Source organism: Bombus vancouverensis, chromosome 2 (genome assembly GCF_051014615.1).
Source record: "Bombus vancouverensis nearcticus chromosome 2, iyBomVanc1_principal, whole genome shotgun sequence".
NCBI classification, from domain to species: Eukaryota; Metazoa; Arthropoda; class Insecta; order Hymenoptera; family Apidae; genus Bombus; species Bombus vancouverensis.
In genome coordinates, this window is record NC_134912.1 from 10,210,174 (window position 1) to 10,227,733 (window position 17,560).

Here is a 17,560-nt window from a genome sequence, read left to right on the forward strand (position 1 = left end):
TATACATAATATAGCCTCGTTCAATGAAAAATTACAAAACGACCTATATATAATATAATACCATACAGCATGTGGAAAATTCGTGCAAAGGCCACGCCCAAGCAAACCGATCGTACGTTAATGATTGGAATCCTTTCGCCGGATGTAAGCACCTGTATCATCCTCGTCTTCCAATGCGAATAAGCTTCATCAAGAAAGTCAGACGTCCGTAAGTCGGTGGACGAATATTTTTTTCACTACCGGAACAATGTTTCATGTTTAATGCATCGTGGCAAGCGTCGACGTATCCCACGTAGGTGAGACCATTTCGATCCTTGTTGGCGGTACACGAGCAAGCGAATCTATTCTATCGACACAATGTATGGTCGTTCGCCGTGGATCATCCGTGCTCCGTACACCTACACGTTCCAAGAGATCCGATCGACCGGTGAATTTCATTTAATCCGTTTAAAGCGTTGCCAGCCGTGCGGTGTCGTATTAAGGAAATGCATCGGTCCGTTTCTGATGCCGAGTAACACACGATACACACCTGAGGACACAAATAAGGCTACTAAACCGTGCTACCAAGAACCGGCTAAAAAAGAGAACCCTATACCTGGTTGCCCTATAGCTTAGGGTCGTTTTCACGCTGCCGTGAAACGATAGATAAGACTAGCCGCGCGTGATCCGTGCAATGATCTCTTAGATCGCTGTCCTTAACGGAAGTCGAAAGATTGATCGTTGTTTGCGCGAGATAGAGAAAGATTTTTGGCATGATAAAGAAGGATGGTGAAGAGATAATTTTACGTGACAGTTAAGGCAAATAATGGCAGTTGGTTGGATTATAGATATTTGTACGCTTCGTAAGTATTGGGACACCTACTAGCTTCATACGAAACTTGATAAATAATCTGAAGTATGAAAAAAGCGATTAATCGATTAGAATCTTGTATTGATGTAAGCTTGCCGTCTAATATACGTACAATGGAAAAATTTGTTAAAAATTTTTAGGAAGATTGCAGTAATGAGCAACGAGTAATGAGTATTGATTTTAACAATTGTTACATTGTATAATAGACTAACGAAATTTATGGAAAAAGCAAAGGGACAATACAGACATAAAGTGAGGACAAGATAATAATACCGTTATTCATATTTGTATTAAATAAGACAGTACAATTTTGGAAAGAAAGAATAAAATATTCCAGTTTCATGATTCTTTTTTGTTTTTTTTTTTTTTTAATTTCTGAAATATTCTATTATCCTATCAATATAGAACGTGCTGTGACAATCGATAATTCAAACAAAGTACGATCAACGTTCCAGTACTTTCTAATAACGACGATATCCAAGAAAATCTTTGAAAGCCAAGATCCAAGTCCCAACAACCTACATCACGGTATAAGCACTCGAAAAGTAATTTTCGTCACGTAGATACAAATACGTTTCCAGTTTCTCTCGCGCGTTTCGGCCGCGTGTTTAACGGGTTACCGACAGTCGTTATCTTTATTCAGGTAGCTCGTTTATTTCGTTTAATTTAATGTCGGTGATCGGGTGTCGTCGATGGATAGTCCGCCGACTGGTCAAAGTCGATTCGATCGGCCAAATCGTGGCAACGAGATGGTCTCGTGTTCGTCTGATAAGACGAACGAAACGAAGGGGGCCAGAGTTTCCAAAAGGCGCATACGCAATGACCGGTTCTCACCGATGGATTTCCAAAGGATGTAGTCTCGACGACGACAGGTGAATGTTTGACATTCCTGTCGTGGCCGTCGTCGGTTTTAGCGTTCAAGACTTTTAATTGTCGTAGCGATCAAACACGAAGCGACTACAGTCCATAAAACTAGTAGTTGAATAAATCATAGCTCTCGAGGGACCACGAATCTTCAACAATGAGAAACAAGGTGAAGAACTCGAAGTCATTGATACATGTACTACTTCCAAGCGATGTAGTCGCGTAAATTTCGAACGTTTAATTTATAGTATCGTAAAATTGAGCTTCGGTATCGGAAACAGGAGAAACAGGCAACCGTAGAAACGATCGTAAAAGGTACATCTCCGCGAATTTATGACGTGTTCCTTATCTGTAGTTGCGAGGTGTGATCCCACGTGAACAAATTGAAGACATTGGTACCGATTACGAGCGGTACGTCGATTTTACCCCGCCCTTAAATCGATCCCAGTGACGAAGTTGTTCTCTGTTTCGTGCAATTGTCCCGCCGTGTTACCACTTCGCCTATGCAAATCGCGTCGTGACGATCTGTATGCCTGATGACGCTGCGGAAAACGATACGTAGATCGAACTTTATGCCGCGGCGAAAGAAACAAGGCAAGATAAATATTTGTACGTATCGTGTCTGGCGCGGTATTTTGTTATTACACCGTTACTTATGAAAAATGGAAAGGAAAATATGAATCGATCGTTTTTTCAACAAGTTTCGGGCAAAGATCGAAGAGGTTTCGAAACTGTTGCATAAAGATTCTAACTGAAAATAATCGTATTGTAAATGAAATTCTAGAAAATTATTATAGCGTATTTGAGATAATAAATTACATGTAAATTTCTTAAGTAACTCTATACATAATAGTACATACCTACTTTTACTTATAAGGAGTAACAACAGAAAGTTTTGGGTCGAGTCGACGAGTCGAGGGCGATAGCAGTGAAAGTCGACGTGGGCCCTACCTACCATAGTAGATTTCGGTAAATGCCGATCGGACCGCATTGTGATAACAGGCGACATCGAAATTTAATTAAACGCTCGGATTGACTAATTTACCCTTTTAGATGGACGTAGCGGAGTTTGTAAGCCTCGAACCGTTACATTTCTTTATCCGATTTAGTTCGAGCAAGTCGGGTATGTTGCTTGTTAGAAAAAAATGGGCTACCTCCATAAATGAGTCGAAGCGATGAAACGAGGCATTTCACTCGTTAAGAGAATAAACGAAGAAGATTAATGACTCGGTTGAAAAATCCGCTCTGTGGTATGTCAACGCTAAACAAAAATATTGTCGTCAATCACAGTCTAATTGGAACGTATCCTATTAGCACGCATTCCTCTTACTTTCCATTAATTTTCACGGAACGACGTGTACACAGGTGATTTACATTTCGAATCTATCGGTGAGATCAGAGGGAGCGTTTCTTTCTGACGCGTATTTCGGGGACCCGTTGACGACCATTGGTCACATAAAATAATATTGTCCGACCAAATGCCTGGCTACGCCTCGGACAAACTATTTTAAGTCCAACCGTGCAGTCTCTTTGTTTATTTATGAGCGTGCTGCTTTCGTGACCTCGGCGCAAGATGTTATTACAAGGACCTTCTTGCGCGGCGCTGGAAACGATTAGGAAAAGAAGATGCGCTCCATGATACCGGTTCTGACATCATAGATTCCTTGACCTATCGTTTTTTTTCTTTCGTTTTTTTTTATTTGTATGTTACAAACAAATAAATGTTATCGTCGACGTGTAACCGTGTAATTCATGGTTTGTTCAATACGATATTCGCAACGAAACATTTGTACGATTGCTTGACTAATTTATTCGTGGCACAGTCTGCAGCAGATCTGAGAGCTTCGGCGATGACTTGACGAATGGTTCTAGCAACCATTTTCGATGCGAAGGAGGAAACATAGAAACGGAACGTTTCATTGGAAATTTACTCTTCTATGAACTTTTGAAAGTGATACGATTTGCAAACATTTCACGCCACTGTCCTTCATGTTTCACGTCTAGTCACCATTTCGTTGCCCGCTATTTTACTCTATATGTACTACACATTGCTACGATAAATCAGTGAGAATGCTGATCGAGAATGATCAGTTGGCATCCACTATACATACTCTGAATGCAAAGAATTAATATTAATAACACTGGAAGTGTTTTCTTTGCTCGTGGTAATCTTTGTATCATACAAAGAAATTCATGAATGGAACGCATGCAGGCAGCACTTGATCGATCAATCACACGGCAGAATTATTTGCATCCGTACGAATGAGAATGTATTTTTGGTCCAAGCAAGCTACCGTCAAGAAAAAAGGAATCGCCGAGACAAAACAACGAACGATAGTTTAACCCCACGAAAATCGTAATTGCAATTCGTCGCACGAGTAGCTCGCGTTTCGACCACCGTGTCGTGTGTTTCCTCAGTAAACACGGCTACAATATTGCGTGTGGTCGAAAACACTTTTTCGCGGGCGAAACGACCGACAAATCTGTCCCGGAGGACCCTCCAAAAATTCCTCGAAAGCAGTATGTGGCCCATTATCTACGCGTTTCTTTTCAATTTTAGTCCCTCGTGCGTCGTACTGTTGCGAACCTTTAAGTGGATCATCGTATTATACGTATTATATGAAGACAGTCCCCGTGTTTCTTTCGGATATTGTCACTATAATTAATCTCGTAACCGAAGAAAGAACGAGTGGAATTTGTCTACACGTTGTGTAGCAAAGTGACGCAAGATCGAGTCGAGCACTTCTAGTACTCGAAAAAAATGATTAATCACCTTATATGACGAGCAGAATGTGCGTGATAAAAAAAAAAAAAAGAAACACGAATTCATGGAATTTCGTCGTGAATCAACCCGCAAAACACGATGCTTGTTTTTAGATATCCCTTTTCCTTTTTTCAATCTCGTGATGTCTATGTGATGAATGGAGGAATGTGGGTCACATAGCTGTTCGTTCTCTTGATTTAATATAATTTTGCGTGGACGAAGTTACAAGTGTCCCTAAAAATAAAGTATACTCGTAAAAAAGAATTTGAAAATACTTTAACTTCTCTTTTTCAAGAATAACTGACAAGCTGATATTGCCATAATTTCTCTACTAACGTATTTATGTTGGTATTTATATCAAGCAAATACGAAAAATTAGAATTTTAAGTTACTTAAACTAAGGCAAGAACAGATATAAACGAAATCAGATATCAAATGTAATTGAAATGTAGAACGGCAAACAACGTTATATTTTGCTATGTACATGATACAAGTAAAAATAAAATTATTTTAATCTCGAAGATCTTCTCGAATAACCTATGCCCTACAAGATGGAACAGCCTGTCGAGATGATTATTTATCAACTATTACATCTCTTCCAAACATCAAATACATAATTAATACAAAAGTAACTTAACGAACGTTCATAAACCGATTGACGTTCCATTAGCATGAAATCTTCGAGTTCACGTTGGCCAAGGCTAGAGCAAATACGGTCGGCACGAATCAAAGGATAGACCTCCAAAAAGATTGGCCATGGTAGCTTTGTCAGGCGGAAGAAATCTGCAAGCTCATGCCCTTGAAAATCCTTTCTTGCCGCATAACTCGAGTGGTCCTGTATCAGTCTCTCTCTCGACTTGCGTATACTCGCACACCTTGTACGCTGCTCTTCTGTTGTTGTAACACATTTCGTCCGCGGCAAACAACACCCCGCGGTTTACCTGGTAATTGCTGGAAACACCGGTCGAGTGTTTACAGTGTCATCGAGGTGCGGTGGTCACACCTTGCCGCATACGACCACTTGGAAACCACGTTTTCTTCACCTGGGACCTGCCACGGTCGAACACCTTCTCGAGGGTCAGCAAACTATTCGAAAGCTCGCTCTAACGGCGTTTTGCGCTTCAAAGAACCATAGATCAATGTGATTGATGACTTTGTTTGCAATCTTTTACGTGATTATTAGTGTATTGTCAGTGGCATAATGTTTAGGGAATTGTTGGTTCAACACTTTCACGGTGTAGTACCAAAGAGGTATACTTGCAATTGGGTAAGCCATTAATTATTAAATTTCACATCATAAATGCCGTCATATGTAACGCAATTATTAAACATTTATTTCCTATAAGAAGTTAAGAATATATATTTTTTGTATCTGATATCAGAAATGTAAGAAATCTTGACAATAAAGAAATATGTAATTATTTATTTTCTGAATCTTGCTAGGTCCTCTCGTAGTTGTTGACTTTATCGCCTTCGACGATTAAGTTCAATATAATTGCTATATTCGCCGTAGTAAATCGCAGAGGGCGTAAGAAACACTGATTTTTTTCGCGGTCGGTATTTCAGAACACTTTCATATATCAATATTTCAGAATTCTCACAAAATTTTTGAGCGTTCTAAGTTTCCAAATTATTTAGTACTTTTAATGAATTACTCATAACAATTAAATTAATAACTTAGATTAACTTAGATGAACAATGCCATTACTAGTACTTAATTTGATATTAGTTTTGTTTATAATTCTTACACAAATATGTAATTATGTTGTACTATAAAAAACGAATTTTACATAAATAATTGTTTATTTTGAACAAAGTTTCCTTTTATCCACAATCTTCCTAATACATGTATAATGTAATAAGTTTAGTTGTACACTTTTATGTAAATTATTCCAAATTAAATTATTCCATCTTGTTGTGTTATGAATATAATCATCGTATAATAAACAAAACTAATTCACTTCCATTTCTTGTTGTTCTTGTTCGTCATTAGATTCCTGCATCTCTTCTTGTTCAGTTTGTTCTAGTTTCTTTCTTTCTTTCAATCCTGCAGCAGGTGATTTTATGAGTGATAAATCACGTTGAACTTCTTTAATATCTCTTTCTTGTTCTAATTCGCGTCCTTTACGTAATCGTTGCATTATGTGTAGATTTTGTCTCTTCTGTTTGATAGTATCTACTTTTTTCATCGCATCAATTGCATTCTGCCATAATTCTCTATTATATTTAAGTGGAATATTTCTTCTTTTTTCGAATTCGAATGATGGGTCCACTGCCAAGTCCTTGCCAACTGTTTTCCTGTATGCTTTTGTCCATTTGACTTTCCTTGGATTTTTCTTTTTCTTAAATGCAGCATGGCACTTTGACCGACAAAATTTGAATATCTATAATATAGATAGAATATGACATGAAAAAATGCATAAATTGTAATATTTATAACATAATTTATAACAATTATCAATTGTCCACATATTGCACAAAAACTTATTGTTATTAAATATAAAAACAAAGTTGTATCTAAATGTCCACATAACCTAAAAGTCACCAAAAGGTAGTAGTTTTAAACAATTCTTCTAAAATCATAGAAGATAATGCAGATATTATGACGAATATGTATAAAAATTCTCACCTTACAATCATTTCTTACAAACTGGATTCCATGTCCGGGATAAATCCGGGACGAACAAAAATAACATGTTTCTATACGCATGTTGCATGCGCTTGTGAAACCTTGGACAATCCAAACAATATAGGCGCTTTAAATTAGTAGTTATGCCATCTATGAACCATTGTATGCATCATTGTCATATTTTGTAAAAGAATTTTCCAAATGTACAACTTTTAAACGTATATAACTATGTGTATGATTAAAGCGGTACAAAGAACATCTACGAAATATAGACAATAATATAGTCAAAGTAACATATATTTTAAAGCTTGCTTTTACCATCATATCATTAGATAATTCTATAAAATAATACGTATTAAAATCTTTACAAATAGTAATATTCTTATTGATATTGATATACCTCACTATGTATGTAAATATATGCCATAGCAGATCATAGCTTATTGTGTTAGAAAGGGAGAACTAAATATTAGAATCAAATTTAACTACAATATGTGTAAATTATGAATATATACTCTAATTTATATTCATTTCAATTTTGTTAAAAGATTAGTTGCTGAAAGTTAAGTTTCGCGATTAATTACATAGCTCAATCAGCGACAAGGTATGCATCTGGTTCAATACGTTATAGCGCGACATCTATTAATTACACGGAAAATTTTCCACGAAAGTTGCAGAGTGGAGACCTCTAAGAACGTAGTTCTTCGGATTTTACTTGGTGTTCGATGAAGTTGTCTCGTTTGGACGTTCGTGCGTAATTAAGAAAAATGAATGTTGTAGCGAAATCAACGAGCCTCGCTCCACTTTTAAGGTCGACGACTGTCATTTCAAATGGAATGCAACCAGTATCTGGAAAGGGTATCGTACAAAAATCAAAAGTCGTCACTAAACCTGTCGTCAATCGAATGCTCGTTCAAAGTTTGTACGAATCTCTTATTACAGGAGCTCTACGTGTCAGTTCAGGAATTGGAGGTATGAGGCTTTTATTTAAACATTAATTTATTAGATTTCGTGTATAAACAAAATATACTCTTAGATATTTCGATTATATAATCGTATGGCGTATGCGGTACGTGTCTCGAAGATTATTACTGTACCAATGTATTAGTTTATTACAAATGTTGAACAAATATTTTTCCTATTTTAAGACATTGAAATATACTATTTTTATCTTTAATATCCTATTTTATACTCGATGTAGGAAACAGTATTATCAATGAATTGATTTTTATAGCGAGTTTACTAGCAACACAGAGGAGGCTGGCGCATACTGATGTTCAATGGCCAGATTTCACTGATTATCGTCATAATGCTGTAAAAGATCCAAAGGTTCCAAGCAAACATTCTGCTGCTAGTCGCAAATCATTTACGTATCTTGTAACAGCTAGTAAGTATACCTTTTAATCTTCTTTGCATTATTCTGGTTCAATAATTAATTAAAAATCAATATTTATTGATTTATTATATAGCAACTGGGATTTGTGCCGTTTATAGTGCAAAAACAGTTGTGCATAATTTAGTAGCTTCTATGAGCGCTGCAGGTGATGTACTTGCTTTAGCAAAGATTGAAGTTAAACTTGACAGTATTCCTGAAGGAAAGAATGCTGTTTTCAAATGGCGTGGAAAGCCTCTGTTTGTACGACATAGGTAAATATTACTAAACATGATTACATATTTCTCTTCTAATTCCATTTATCTAAATTGAATGACTTTTGTTTTGAAATGATAATAGATCACAGAAAGAGATTGATCGAGAGGCACAGGTAGATGTTGCATCTCTTCGAGATCCACAAGTAGACACAGATCGTACACGAGATCCAAAGTGGTTGGTAGTTTTGGGTGTATGTACGCATTTAGGATGTGTTCCAATTGCAAATGCTGGTGATTTTGGTGGTTACTATTGCCCTTGCCATGGCTCTCATTACGATGCCAGTGGAAGGATTAGGAAAGGTCCAGCTCCTCTAAATTTGGAAATACCACCTTATGAGTTTGTTGAGGGAAATGTATTAGTTGTTGGTTAATGTATTAATATATGTAGTGAAATAATATCATAATTTATATGAGGTTTTCTCAGATCCACTTGGTAATTATTTCGAAATTCTTTACCGAGGATATTATTAATTTAATTAATAATATCTTCTATGGTTAAGTATCACTGTATTAAAATGTTATAAATTATGGTCAAGCTGTACAAATAAAAAGTTGAGCTTAACCAAAATACAACTTGTCCGTATTCTTTATTCATGGTTAACGTTTATTAATTTTATCGATGTAGTATTTTAAACAATCCTACAGTTATATATAAATTTACCATAATGAAAAATAATATGTTATCTTGCTTTATAATTATTTTGATGATTTATATGTAGAATCTACTATTATGTTTTATTTCAACTGTAAAGCAAAATTATTATGTAAGGTTATCGTAGTACAGTGCAGGCGTACGTAAATTTCGTAACAGCACTACATTCTATATTAGAAACATCTTGAAAATCAAATGAATGGTCTTCCTTCCACAAGGCGGCGCCACTAATTCCGGACCAAATTTTCATTTTCAATGCGTGACAAGGGCGTCTATACGACCGACAATCTGCCGGCCGATTCTCTGTTTTCAGTCGCCTTCGCTGCTGGCAGCGTACGGACGGAAGAGTTGAAAATTTTTCGCGAAAATCGGTTATCTTTCATACATTGTCATCTTTTCACCGTCATTCTATATGATGATCCAAAAATCCTTAACCCTGCAACGAGTGATTTCTGCGATCTGACATTTAAAATAAGAACGGAAATGTTTTGTTAAAAATGAGATTTTTTCTTGCGTGGAACCGGCGTTTAGTGATACGTCGTGAAAGAGTTAGAAACTAATAATTGTTTAACGACACGAAGCGAAAGTGACATTTGGGAAGTTCAGGAAAGGAAGAATAGCAAAAAGGCGGGAGACGGATGCGTGGAACACCGCTTTTTGTAAGCTCTTATTTATTTTACCCGATATCTATGCTATTGCATTCTTATTCCGTTTTTTCCTATATAATATATGGTCATTTTAATATACGTTTGGTATATATTATGTTATACCATGTGTTATATCATAGCAAATCGTAAAAGTTTGGAACAATAACATAATATGCATAAACAATCTTAAACTTTTAAAGTAGAGCTCGTTTTCTTATTTTATTTTCAAATATTCACCTACAATGTTATATGTAATTAAATTGTAATATTATAAATCTGCAGTATAAGAAATCTCTTTCTGGAATATACATAGGAATATCTTGTCGCTATCGTTATATTAGTACTGTACATTTCAATATTAAAATTCTATTAAAATTAAAATACTTCCGAATCATCTTCGACTTAATCTTGTTTTGATATCACTAAAAAATTTGTTCAGCTCAAACAAAGTGTAGAAAGATTACTACTAATTTCAGTTTTATGATGAGATTTTCTTTAAAACGTTGAAACTCTTTTCATTTGTTCAAATAATAATAAGATCGATAAATAAAAATTTAAGGGCCATAAGACGGTTAAAATATACAATTATATTAGTATCATAAATATCGCACGATTCTATTTCAAATATGATTAATATTATAATAAAATATGAAACTTAACGTCGAATAATTCCTAACGTAATCGATAACCGATCGTTGCTTGAATGGATTTCAGTACACAATTTCTCGTCGCACAAATTGACCCTTACGACAACCTAGAACAATTGTTTTCGTAACCTTAACGGCGGCATATGTTTGTGTTTCTGCATGTTTGGCTCCGCCCGGTACGATGACTTCTGTACATTCGAATCATACTTTGCATTTTGCTAACGGTTCGAATAGGAGTCTTATAGTTTTTGCGACACCACTTGCGTGCCTTTCAGTTCTTGTAAACAAAGACGAGATTATGATTCATGATCGTTCGAAATTTCGGCCATTATGCTAAGGTCGGCCCTGCATATCGGAAGCTAGATTCGTTACTCGATTCTACATACATATATCGTGTCTCATATGTATTTCTATATATTTTTCTTATTATAAATAATTAAAATTTAATTATTGATTCGCGAGTGATAACTCGAAATTGAAATCTACGCTATTTGGGACACCTCTGCTTCAACAATCGGTGAGAAGTTGATAAGATTCATTTAATATTTCTAATCCATAAAATATATATCGTATTACTAATCGCTCAGATTATATCTGAAATATGTTATACTCTAAATTAATATTCCAAGTACTAGAGTGATGACTAATATGTAATTTTTCATAGAAACTTTATTTATTTATAATATTGCACTTTTGAAGTTCTGTAACTTGTTCTATGAGTTGTTTGCTTCCTTTTGTCATATCTTTTCATATATTTTATATTTTGTTTCGTTCGATACAAGTCGGTATTTCTAATATTAAACAAAATTGCATAGTCTTTGTAGTCGTACAATCTTTGAATTTTAGACTCTGCCTAATTTAGATATATACACATAAAATTTCACCGTCTCTCGAAATTTCAACAAGCAAAATTCTGTTACATGTAATATTCGCTTGCGTGTAGAATTTCTACCTCGGCTTTCCCGCGCACACACAATGGCTACACTTGGCACGTATTCTTATTTTCCGATGAAGCGTTACTTTTATCAAGTTTTATTTCATTTTCATAGTATCAAATTATTGTAGCCATATGAAAGTACTACCAAATGGTACGAAATTTAATATATTCGGAAGTAATTAGGTAATTTACTTATTCAAAGGAAATTTTAGTTAGTGCTTGACTAATGGTTGAATTCATCTATTTGAACGTGAGCTATTATGTGAACAATTACCTGAAAAATAATACCCAATGGGGAATATCCATCCCGATAAGTCCAAGAAAATGATGTTTTGCTGTGCGTAAATAATACAATAAATATCGCTTGTAACCAGTTCATAATACACGTCTCTACATTCAAAATGTTGTCCCTGCTAATCCCATCGTAAACTGCCCCTCCGAGAAAATCGTATTTTTCGGTTGCCTCTAGTTAATTACCCATCTTAATGACATAGGACCTGGTTTCACCAACAAAGGCCGTAAAGTCGTTGTTGCTCGCTAGTTCCGTGCACTTTGTTATTCAACCTTCGGAAGGCAGTGTCTCTCTATGTCGATCAGGTTTACTGTTTGCAAAGCCGATGGCTAACCCTCCAGGATATTGAATATGCGGAGGATTCGTACTCTTACATGGAGTATAGTTACAAGTGCAAAGCCGCGGCTACCGGACTTTTCAGGTCGCTGCAACCCCATTTCCTCACCCTTCTGCCCCCCCTGTGTGTGCCTTCCTCTTCTCTTTTTTTATTTTTTTCTTTTTTCTTCATTCTGCGCCTCCGTATAAGCTGCACGGTGTGCGCGTTCTCGCATTCTAATTCTTTATGCAGCCGGCCAAGGAAATTCACAGTAGGAATGCACGGAAGGGAGGTTGCAAAATCCAGTTCCCCCTTTTTCTTCTTCTTCTTTTTTCTTCTCCTTTTTCCTTCCCTCTTTAAACCAAGTGAAAGAGAGAGAGTGAACGTTTTGTGCCCTGCATTCAACTATCGGGACGCACTCGGGCGTGCGCATGTGTGCACACACGTAGCCACACTACGTTACTTAGCCACGTGTTCGTGTTCGTGTGCGCGGGCTAGGGAAAGCGCGCGAGAGCGTTCGTTCGTTGGTAGGTGCGTGCGCGCTTCCGAAAGTGAGTGGGACACGCGGGCCTTCACGCTGAAGGAGAAGAATCAATAGATGTGCGTTGCATCTTGCCCCTCTTGTCCCCTTTTTCGGCTACCCCGCGCGCACCCCTTCTTCCTCGACAACCACTGACTCGACCTTCGCACGAGAGAGCGCCCGCTTCTCCACGATACGCTTCTGTCTTCCAAAATCATCCCTCCTTTTCCATACGCCCTTTCCAGTGATGCAGTTCAATGCGTACTTTTTTCTCCTATTTTGTTCGTCGTTCAGAGAGATTTCTTGTTTTCGAGGAAATTGATTCGGTGAATCATTTTATTTCGCTGGGGTAGAATGTTTAGGTGTTTTTGTTTCTTGGGGGAAGGTGGTGTTGTGGTTCGGGGTTTGCTGTCGCTCCAATTTTTTTAGACATAGATTTAGATAGTAACAAAGATAGGAATTTTAAAATTGCGATTTGGTAGATCGATAGTTCGTTGAAATTTGATATTTTGTATATTTTTATGAATTAGGAAGCACATCGTTCAAAGGGGGAAACGATGGTAAGATAAGACGCTTTAATGCTTAGACACGTACATAGCTTTCTGCGTATCCGTCTTTTAATCTTAAAATTTTCCAGAATTATTTTCGCACAGAGCGTAATGGAAACACTGTCGATTTTAATCTTCCAAATGAAAGATAAAAATATTGTACATTCCTTCGAAATTAATTTTCGTTTTCAAGCTTAATTTATTGTAATCCCTTATAATTTCTCGAAGATCGCGTTTTCGACGGTGGAATCAGCTGTACGTATGAGAAAGTCTCAACGATTTCGTTAACGTCGTTGATCGATTTTGCACATCGTTTGTCCTTCCCAGGTCTTATGACTATTCTAGCTTCTGTCATATAAATGATTTTATCGGGCTGAAATTCGACGCGTAAATCTAGATACAGAGGCGGATAAACGCCGTATATGCCAGCAAAATAGAGTGACTCGAACCGTATGGTTGAATCGTGAGTTTAACGTCGACACTAGCCGGTTACATCGATTAGAAGTACAAATACCTGTCCGTGTAGCAACCGTCCTCTTGGCCGTATACCACTGAATTATTTAAATGAGGAATCGTCGTTTAATGATGCTCGTGTCGCTTCCCTTTTCCCTTCTATTTAGTTATTCAAACTGTGTATTTTCTTTGCATATAGCGTCTTGTACGTGTTTTTACTAGTTGGATATATTATTCATTTTTATGATATATTTTATTATATTTATAAAAAAGATATAACTTTCTAAGATAATAGAACAACATGGAATGATTTATAGATTTGATGAATATAATTTTTATTGAAAGAAAACACAGTTTTTTTAAAATAATTGAGTGCCATAGAATAATCTAGAGGTAAATGTTCTAATATTTTCTAATTAATGATTAATAATAATTCTAATTAATTAATGATTAATAATATTCTAATTATATATAAAAAATAATAAATTAATGATTAATAATATTCTAATTAATAAGTTATAGTGATCTACAAAATAAATTTTCCATTCGGTAGAACTAACTGCATTATGCGTTGAGGGGGACACGAAAAACTTTCAAAAATTTATTTAATATATAATAGATGAAAATTTGAAACAGTATTCGTCGCATCGTTCTTCGTTTCTGCAATCGTTGCAGTTGAATGCACCGCAGAACGCATAGTAACGCACGTGTACCAACGTATCCGCGTATTTATTGATCTATCTGCTGGCGTTTATCTGTGTATCGCAGTCCTCAAGTTCGGAGGGTTGCACAGGGTGCAACCTTTAACGCGTGTACACGTACACACATAAGTCCAGCAACAGGGTTTCTACCACAACCCTTGGCGCGAATCTCCTAGATGAAACTAGTTTACGAACAGCTTTACCCATTTCGCATTATATACCTATTCGTCTTCGTTCATTCTCCAAATCTTTCTTCAACGACCCCATTATACCTCTTAAACCCACAAAAAAGGGAAAGAATTAAAAAGATCTTTAAAAGTAAAAGCCAACGATCCAAAAAGCAACAGTCGAGGTATCAACTTCATGATTTATCGTTGGATCGTAGATGGCCACAGGTATTCACAATAGAATATTTAATATCGAAATATACGTGTATGTTATATTTATTTAATTTACGCACTAAAAATTATCATCAACCATTCTTATCGCGTCCATATAATAACTTATAGTATATAGCAAAATATACAAAACAAAATATGATAATTCAACGCAAGATAAAATGTGAAATCGAGTATTCCAACACAATAATACCAGTTGAGGGTTGAAAGTTGCATTTTACATTGAGAAGATGAGCAAACAGGAAAAATACAAACTGAAACAGGACCTCGGAAAAAATCCGTAACGACGTAGACGGGCGCGAGTAATCGTAATCGCGCGTAGCGTAGGCGAATTCTAGAAACGAAGGTAGTACACGAAGAAAGGGTGAATGGGTTAATCCGGAGAGAGAAGAAAAGACAAAGAGAGAAAGGGAGGCACAGGTGAAAGTGAAGCGAAGGTGGTCGAGTTAGAACGATGTTTGGGAGGGTGAAAGGAGGTTAATGATTAGTTCTTCCGAGGTCGGGGGCTGTTGCCGGGTGCAGGTTGCCTGGCTCTCTTCAGACCGCCCCCCTTTAACCCTCCGCTGCCCCCGAGGACATCACCCCTCTCGTCCCTCTGGCACCCTCCCGGTTTTTCGCCCTTCAATCCCCTCCGTACTCGCCGATTCTGCCAACCTCCAAAATTTCAGACCCTACCACCGACGCAGCTCTACGCATACCGTGGGGGTGTGAGAGCTTGCAAGGTTGTTCTCCCCTCCACGTTGTTGCCGCTATCTTCAGGAACGTAGGCAGCTAGGGCGCGCGGAATTTCTCGTTGGCACGCGTCCGAAAAATTTTTCTATCGGCTCGCTGGTCTCCTCTCGTACAATGCAGATCGCGCTGGATCGTTCTTGACTAAGGACGAAAAATCTCCAGGGGATTCCGGTATGCGAAACAATGCCTTAATTATCGAGCGATCTCAGCTATTCGAACCATGGGATGAAATAGGGGGTCACAATGTAGTACGCTTTGGACGCCCGTTTCCTGCGTTCGTTAAATTTTAATTGTTAGGGATACGGTGGTCATTGGTCCCATTTTTGAGTTGGAAGGTCCTATGGTTACGTTTTAACTAAATCTTGGGTTGGGCGTTTATTTCCATTTGAACTTATGAATTTGTGTTTGATTTTATATTCTTTGGTAATTTAGAACGTGGTTATGGTATTGTTTAGAGGGAGTGGAACGAATAATTAGTCTATTACTGTTCCAATCTATAAAGTATTTAAATTCATCCAATGTTCTGTGAAAGTTAAGGTACATTGTATACGTGTCTTTAATACTTTGCCAATTCCATAAACAGACCAGGTTTTTCTAATTAATCTTATTCATATTATTATAATTTGACAAATGAAAATGGGAATTATATGTTTTTTTTTTTACTATTTAATTTATGGCGCGACAATAGATTTCTACAGAAACGAATGACGTAACGAAAGGAAACGTCAGCCAGTCAGGAAATATTTCATTTCTCATCCCTCTATCTCGAACGCAATGAAGACGCATACGCAACGACGGACAGTCGTAATTAATGCGTTGACGCCAGAAACTGTCGACCCGTGAAGCAAATGCTCTCTCTGTCACCTGGCTAATCTGACTAACAGATACCACTCGAAATACGCATCTCATACATCGGTCTTCACGGTTGAAACGATTGAAAAATACCTATGAGCGTATCTCGACTTTATCGGCATACATCATCCGACCGTAAACAGATTTCCAGCACCGATAGAGATTTCGATTCGATACTTTGTAACAAACTTGCATCTGTCGGTTAAGTTTCTCCTCGCAATCAGATACCGACGATTCGGTATACCTTAACACTATAGTTTTAAGCCATTCTCACGTCAAACGCTAACAAAATATGATTTTTGCTCCATTTACAGAAAAATTTCATGCCATACGATTCTATTTATTTGGAGAAAATTTTAGTTTTTTAAATGTAAAAATTATAATAGGGAAAATTAGTGGAATACCATTATATGAACTCCAATTACATAAATTTGTAAGTCGAAATATTTGAAGAACATAAAGGTAATAATAATTTATGAAATATGCAAATAGCTTAATAAATATCTATAGTGTGCGCTACTAGTTAACGCTCTCTAGTTGGCGCCAGTGTCTCGTCAGCGATCATCAAAGTCGCAAGCCCAAAACTTCACCGTCCAATCACTTTCTTTCTTTCTGATTCGTACAGCGACGAATCAGAACGATCAGAATCCGAGTCTCCAACGAAGCACATCCATAGTTGTCAACAAATGTCGCTAGGTCGTCTATTGCATAGCAACGGTGTGTTTTTCGTCGATTCGACGCTTGGTCGTTTCGTTCCATCCTCTTTTTTTTCGTCCGGTAGCGCGCTAGCGAAATTATCTTATCGATTCAGGGAAAGAGAACCTTTGGTCGACTTGCTCGCCAATGGTGAACGCGGCAAACGTGTTCATCGAAAAGCATATACCTACATGGTGGTATAGAGAAAGAGAGACAGACGAGAACACTATAGAAAGAACGACAAAAAAGGACGAGAAACGGAAAGCAAAGGAAAGTAGAGGAAAAAAGTTGATCGCTGCTCGCCCTTTGCAACGTCAGCCCTGGCTGAGCCTCGTAGCAGGCCGAGTACTTTCTAGCGAAAGTGATGGCTGTGGCTGGCCGGTTGCTTGCGTAGGAAAACCGACTCCGGGGG

At 37.2% G+C, this 17,560-nt stretch overlaps 3 protein-coding genes across 4 annotated transcripts in view; 2 read left to right on the forward strand and 1 right to left on the reverse strand.

The window, feature by feature from the left end:
• Positions 1-6,262: 6,262 nt before the first annotated feature.
• RpL24-like (ribosomal protein L24-like) lies at positions 6,263-7,264 on the reverse strand. Its single transcript, XM_033345322.2, has 2 exons — positions 7,108-7,264; positions 6,263-6,862 (listed from the first exon to the last, which is right to left on the reverse strand). Exons 1-2 carry the CDS (start codon positions 7,186-7,188, stop codon positions 6,431-6,433), a joined length of 513 nt encoding a protein of 170 aa, XP_033201213.1. The 5' UTR covers positions 7,189-7,264; the 3' UTR covers positions 6,263-6,430.
• A 514-nt stretch (positions 7,265-7,778) lies between these two features.
• Positions 7,779-9,330, forward strand: RFeSP (Rieske iron-sulfur protein). 2 transcript variants are annotated; one of them, XM_033345318.2, is made up of 5 exons: positions 7,779-7,965; positions 8,050-8,079; positions 8,342-8,494; positions 8,577-8,754; positions 8,840-9,330. In XM_033345318.2, the coding sequence occupies exons 1-5, from the start codon at positions 7,875-7,877 to the stop codon at positions 9,126-9,128; spliced, it is 741 nt and encodes a 246-aa protein (XP_033201209.1). In that variant the 5' UTR covers positions 7,779-7,874; the 3' UTR covers positions 9,129-9,330. The 2 variants fall into 2 exon arrangements, with proteins under 2 accessions (XP_033201209.1, XP_033201208.1); XM_033345317.2 differs by having other exon boundaries at positions 7,780-8,079.
• A 650-nt stretch (positions 9,331-9,980) lies between these two features.
• chinmo (Chronologically inappropriate morphogenesis) overlaps positions 9,981-17,560 on the forward strand; it is a 76,624-nt gene continuing 69,044 nt past the window's right edge. Inside the window, exon 1 of the mRNA XM_033345315.2 lies at positions 9,981-10,068. The gene's annotated coding sequence lies outside the window, so the exon portion shown is untranslated. The remainder of the gene's footprint in view (positions 10,069-17,560) is intronic.

What these genes read in the sequence shown, in the direction of transcription:
- RpL24-like (XM_033345322.2), bottom strand. Translation starts at nt 7,188, where the DNA reads ATGCGTATAGAAACATGTTATTTTTGTTCGTCCCGGATTTATCCCGGA. An exon ending in TTGTAAGAAATGATTGTAAG is followed by an intron (nt 6,863 to 7,107) that starts GTGAGAATTTTT and finishes TCTATATTATAG; the next exon opens with ATATTCAAATTTTGTCGGTC.
- RFeSP (XM_033345317.2), top strand. Translation starts at nt 7,875, where the DNA reads ATGAATGTTGTAGCGAAATCAACGAGCCTCGCTCCACTTTTAAGGTCG. An exon ending in TACGTATCTTGTAACAGCTA is followed by an intron (nt 8,495 to 8,576) that starts GTAAGTATACCT and finishes TTTATTATATAG; the next exon opens with CAACTGGGATTTGTGCCGTT. An exon ending in CCTCTGTTTGTACGACATAG is followed by an intron (nt 8,755 to 8,839) that starts GTAAATATTACT and finishes AAATGATAATAG; the next exon opens with ATCACAGAAAGAGATTGATC.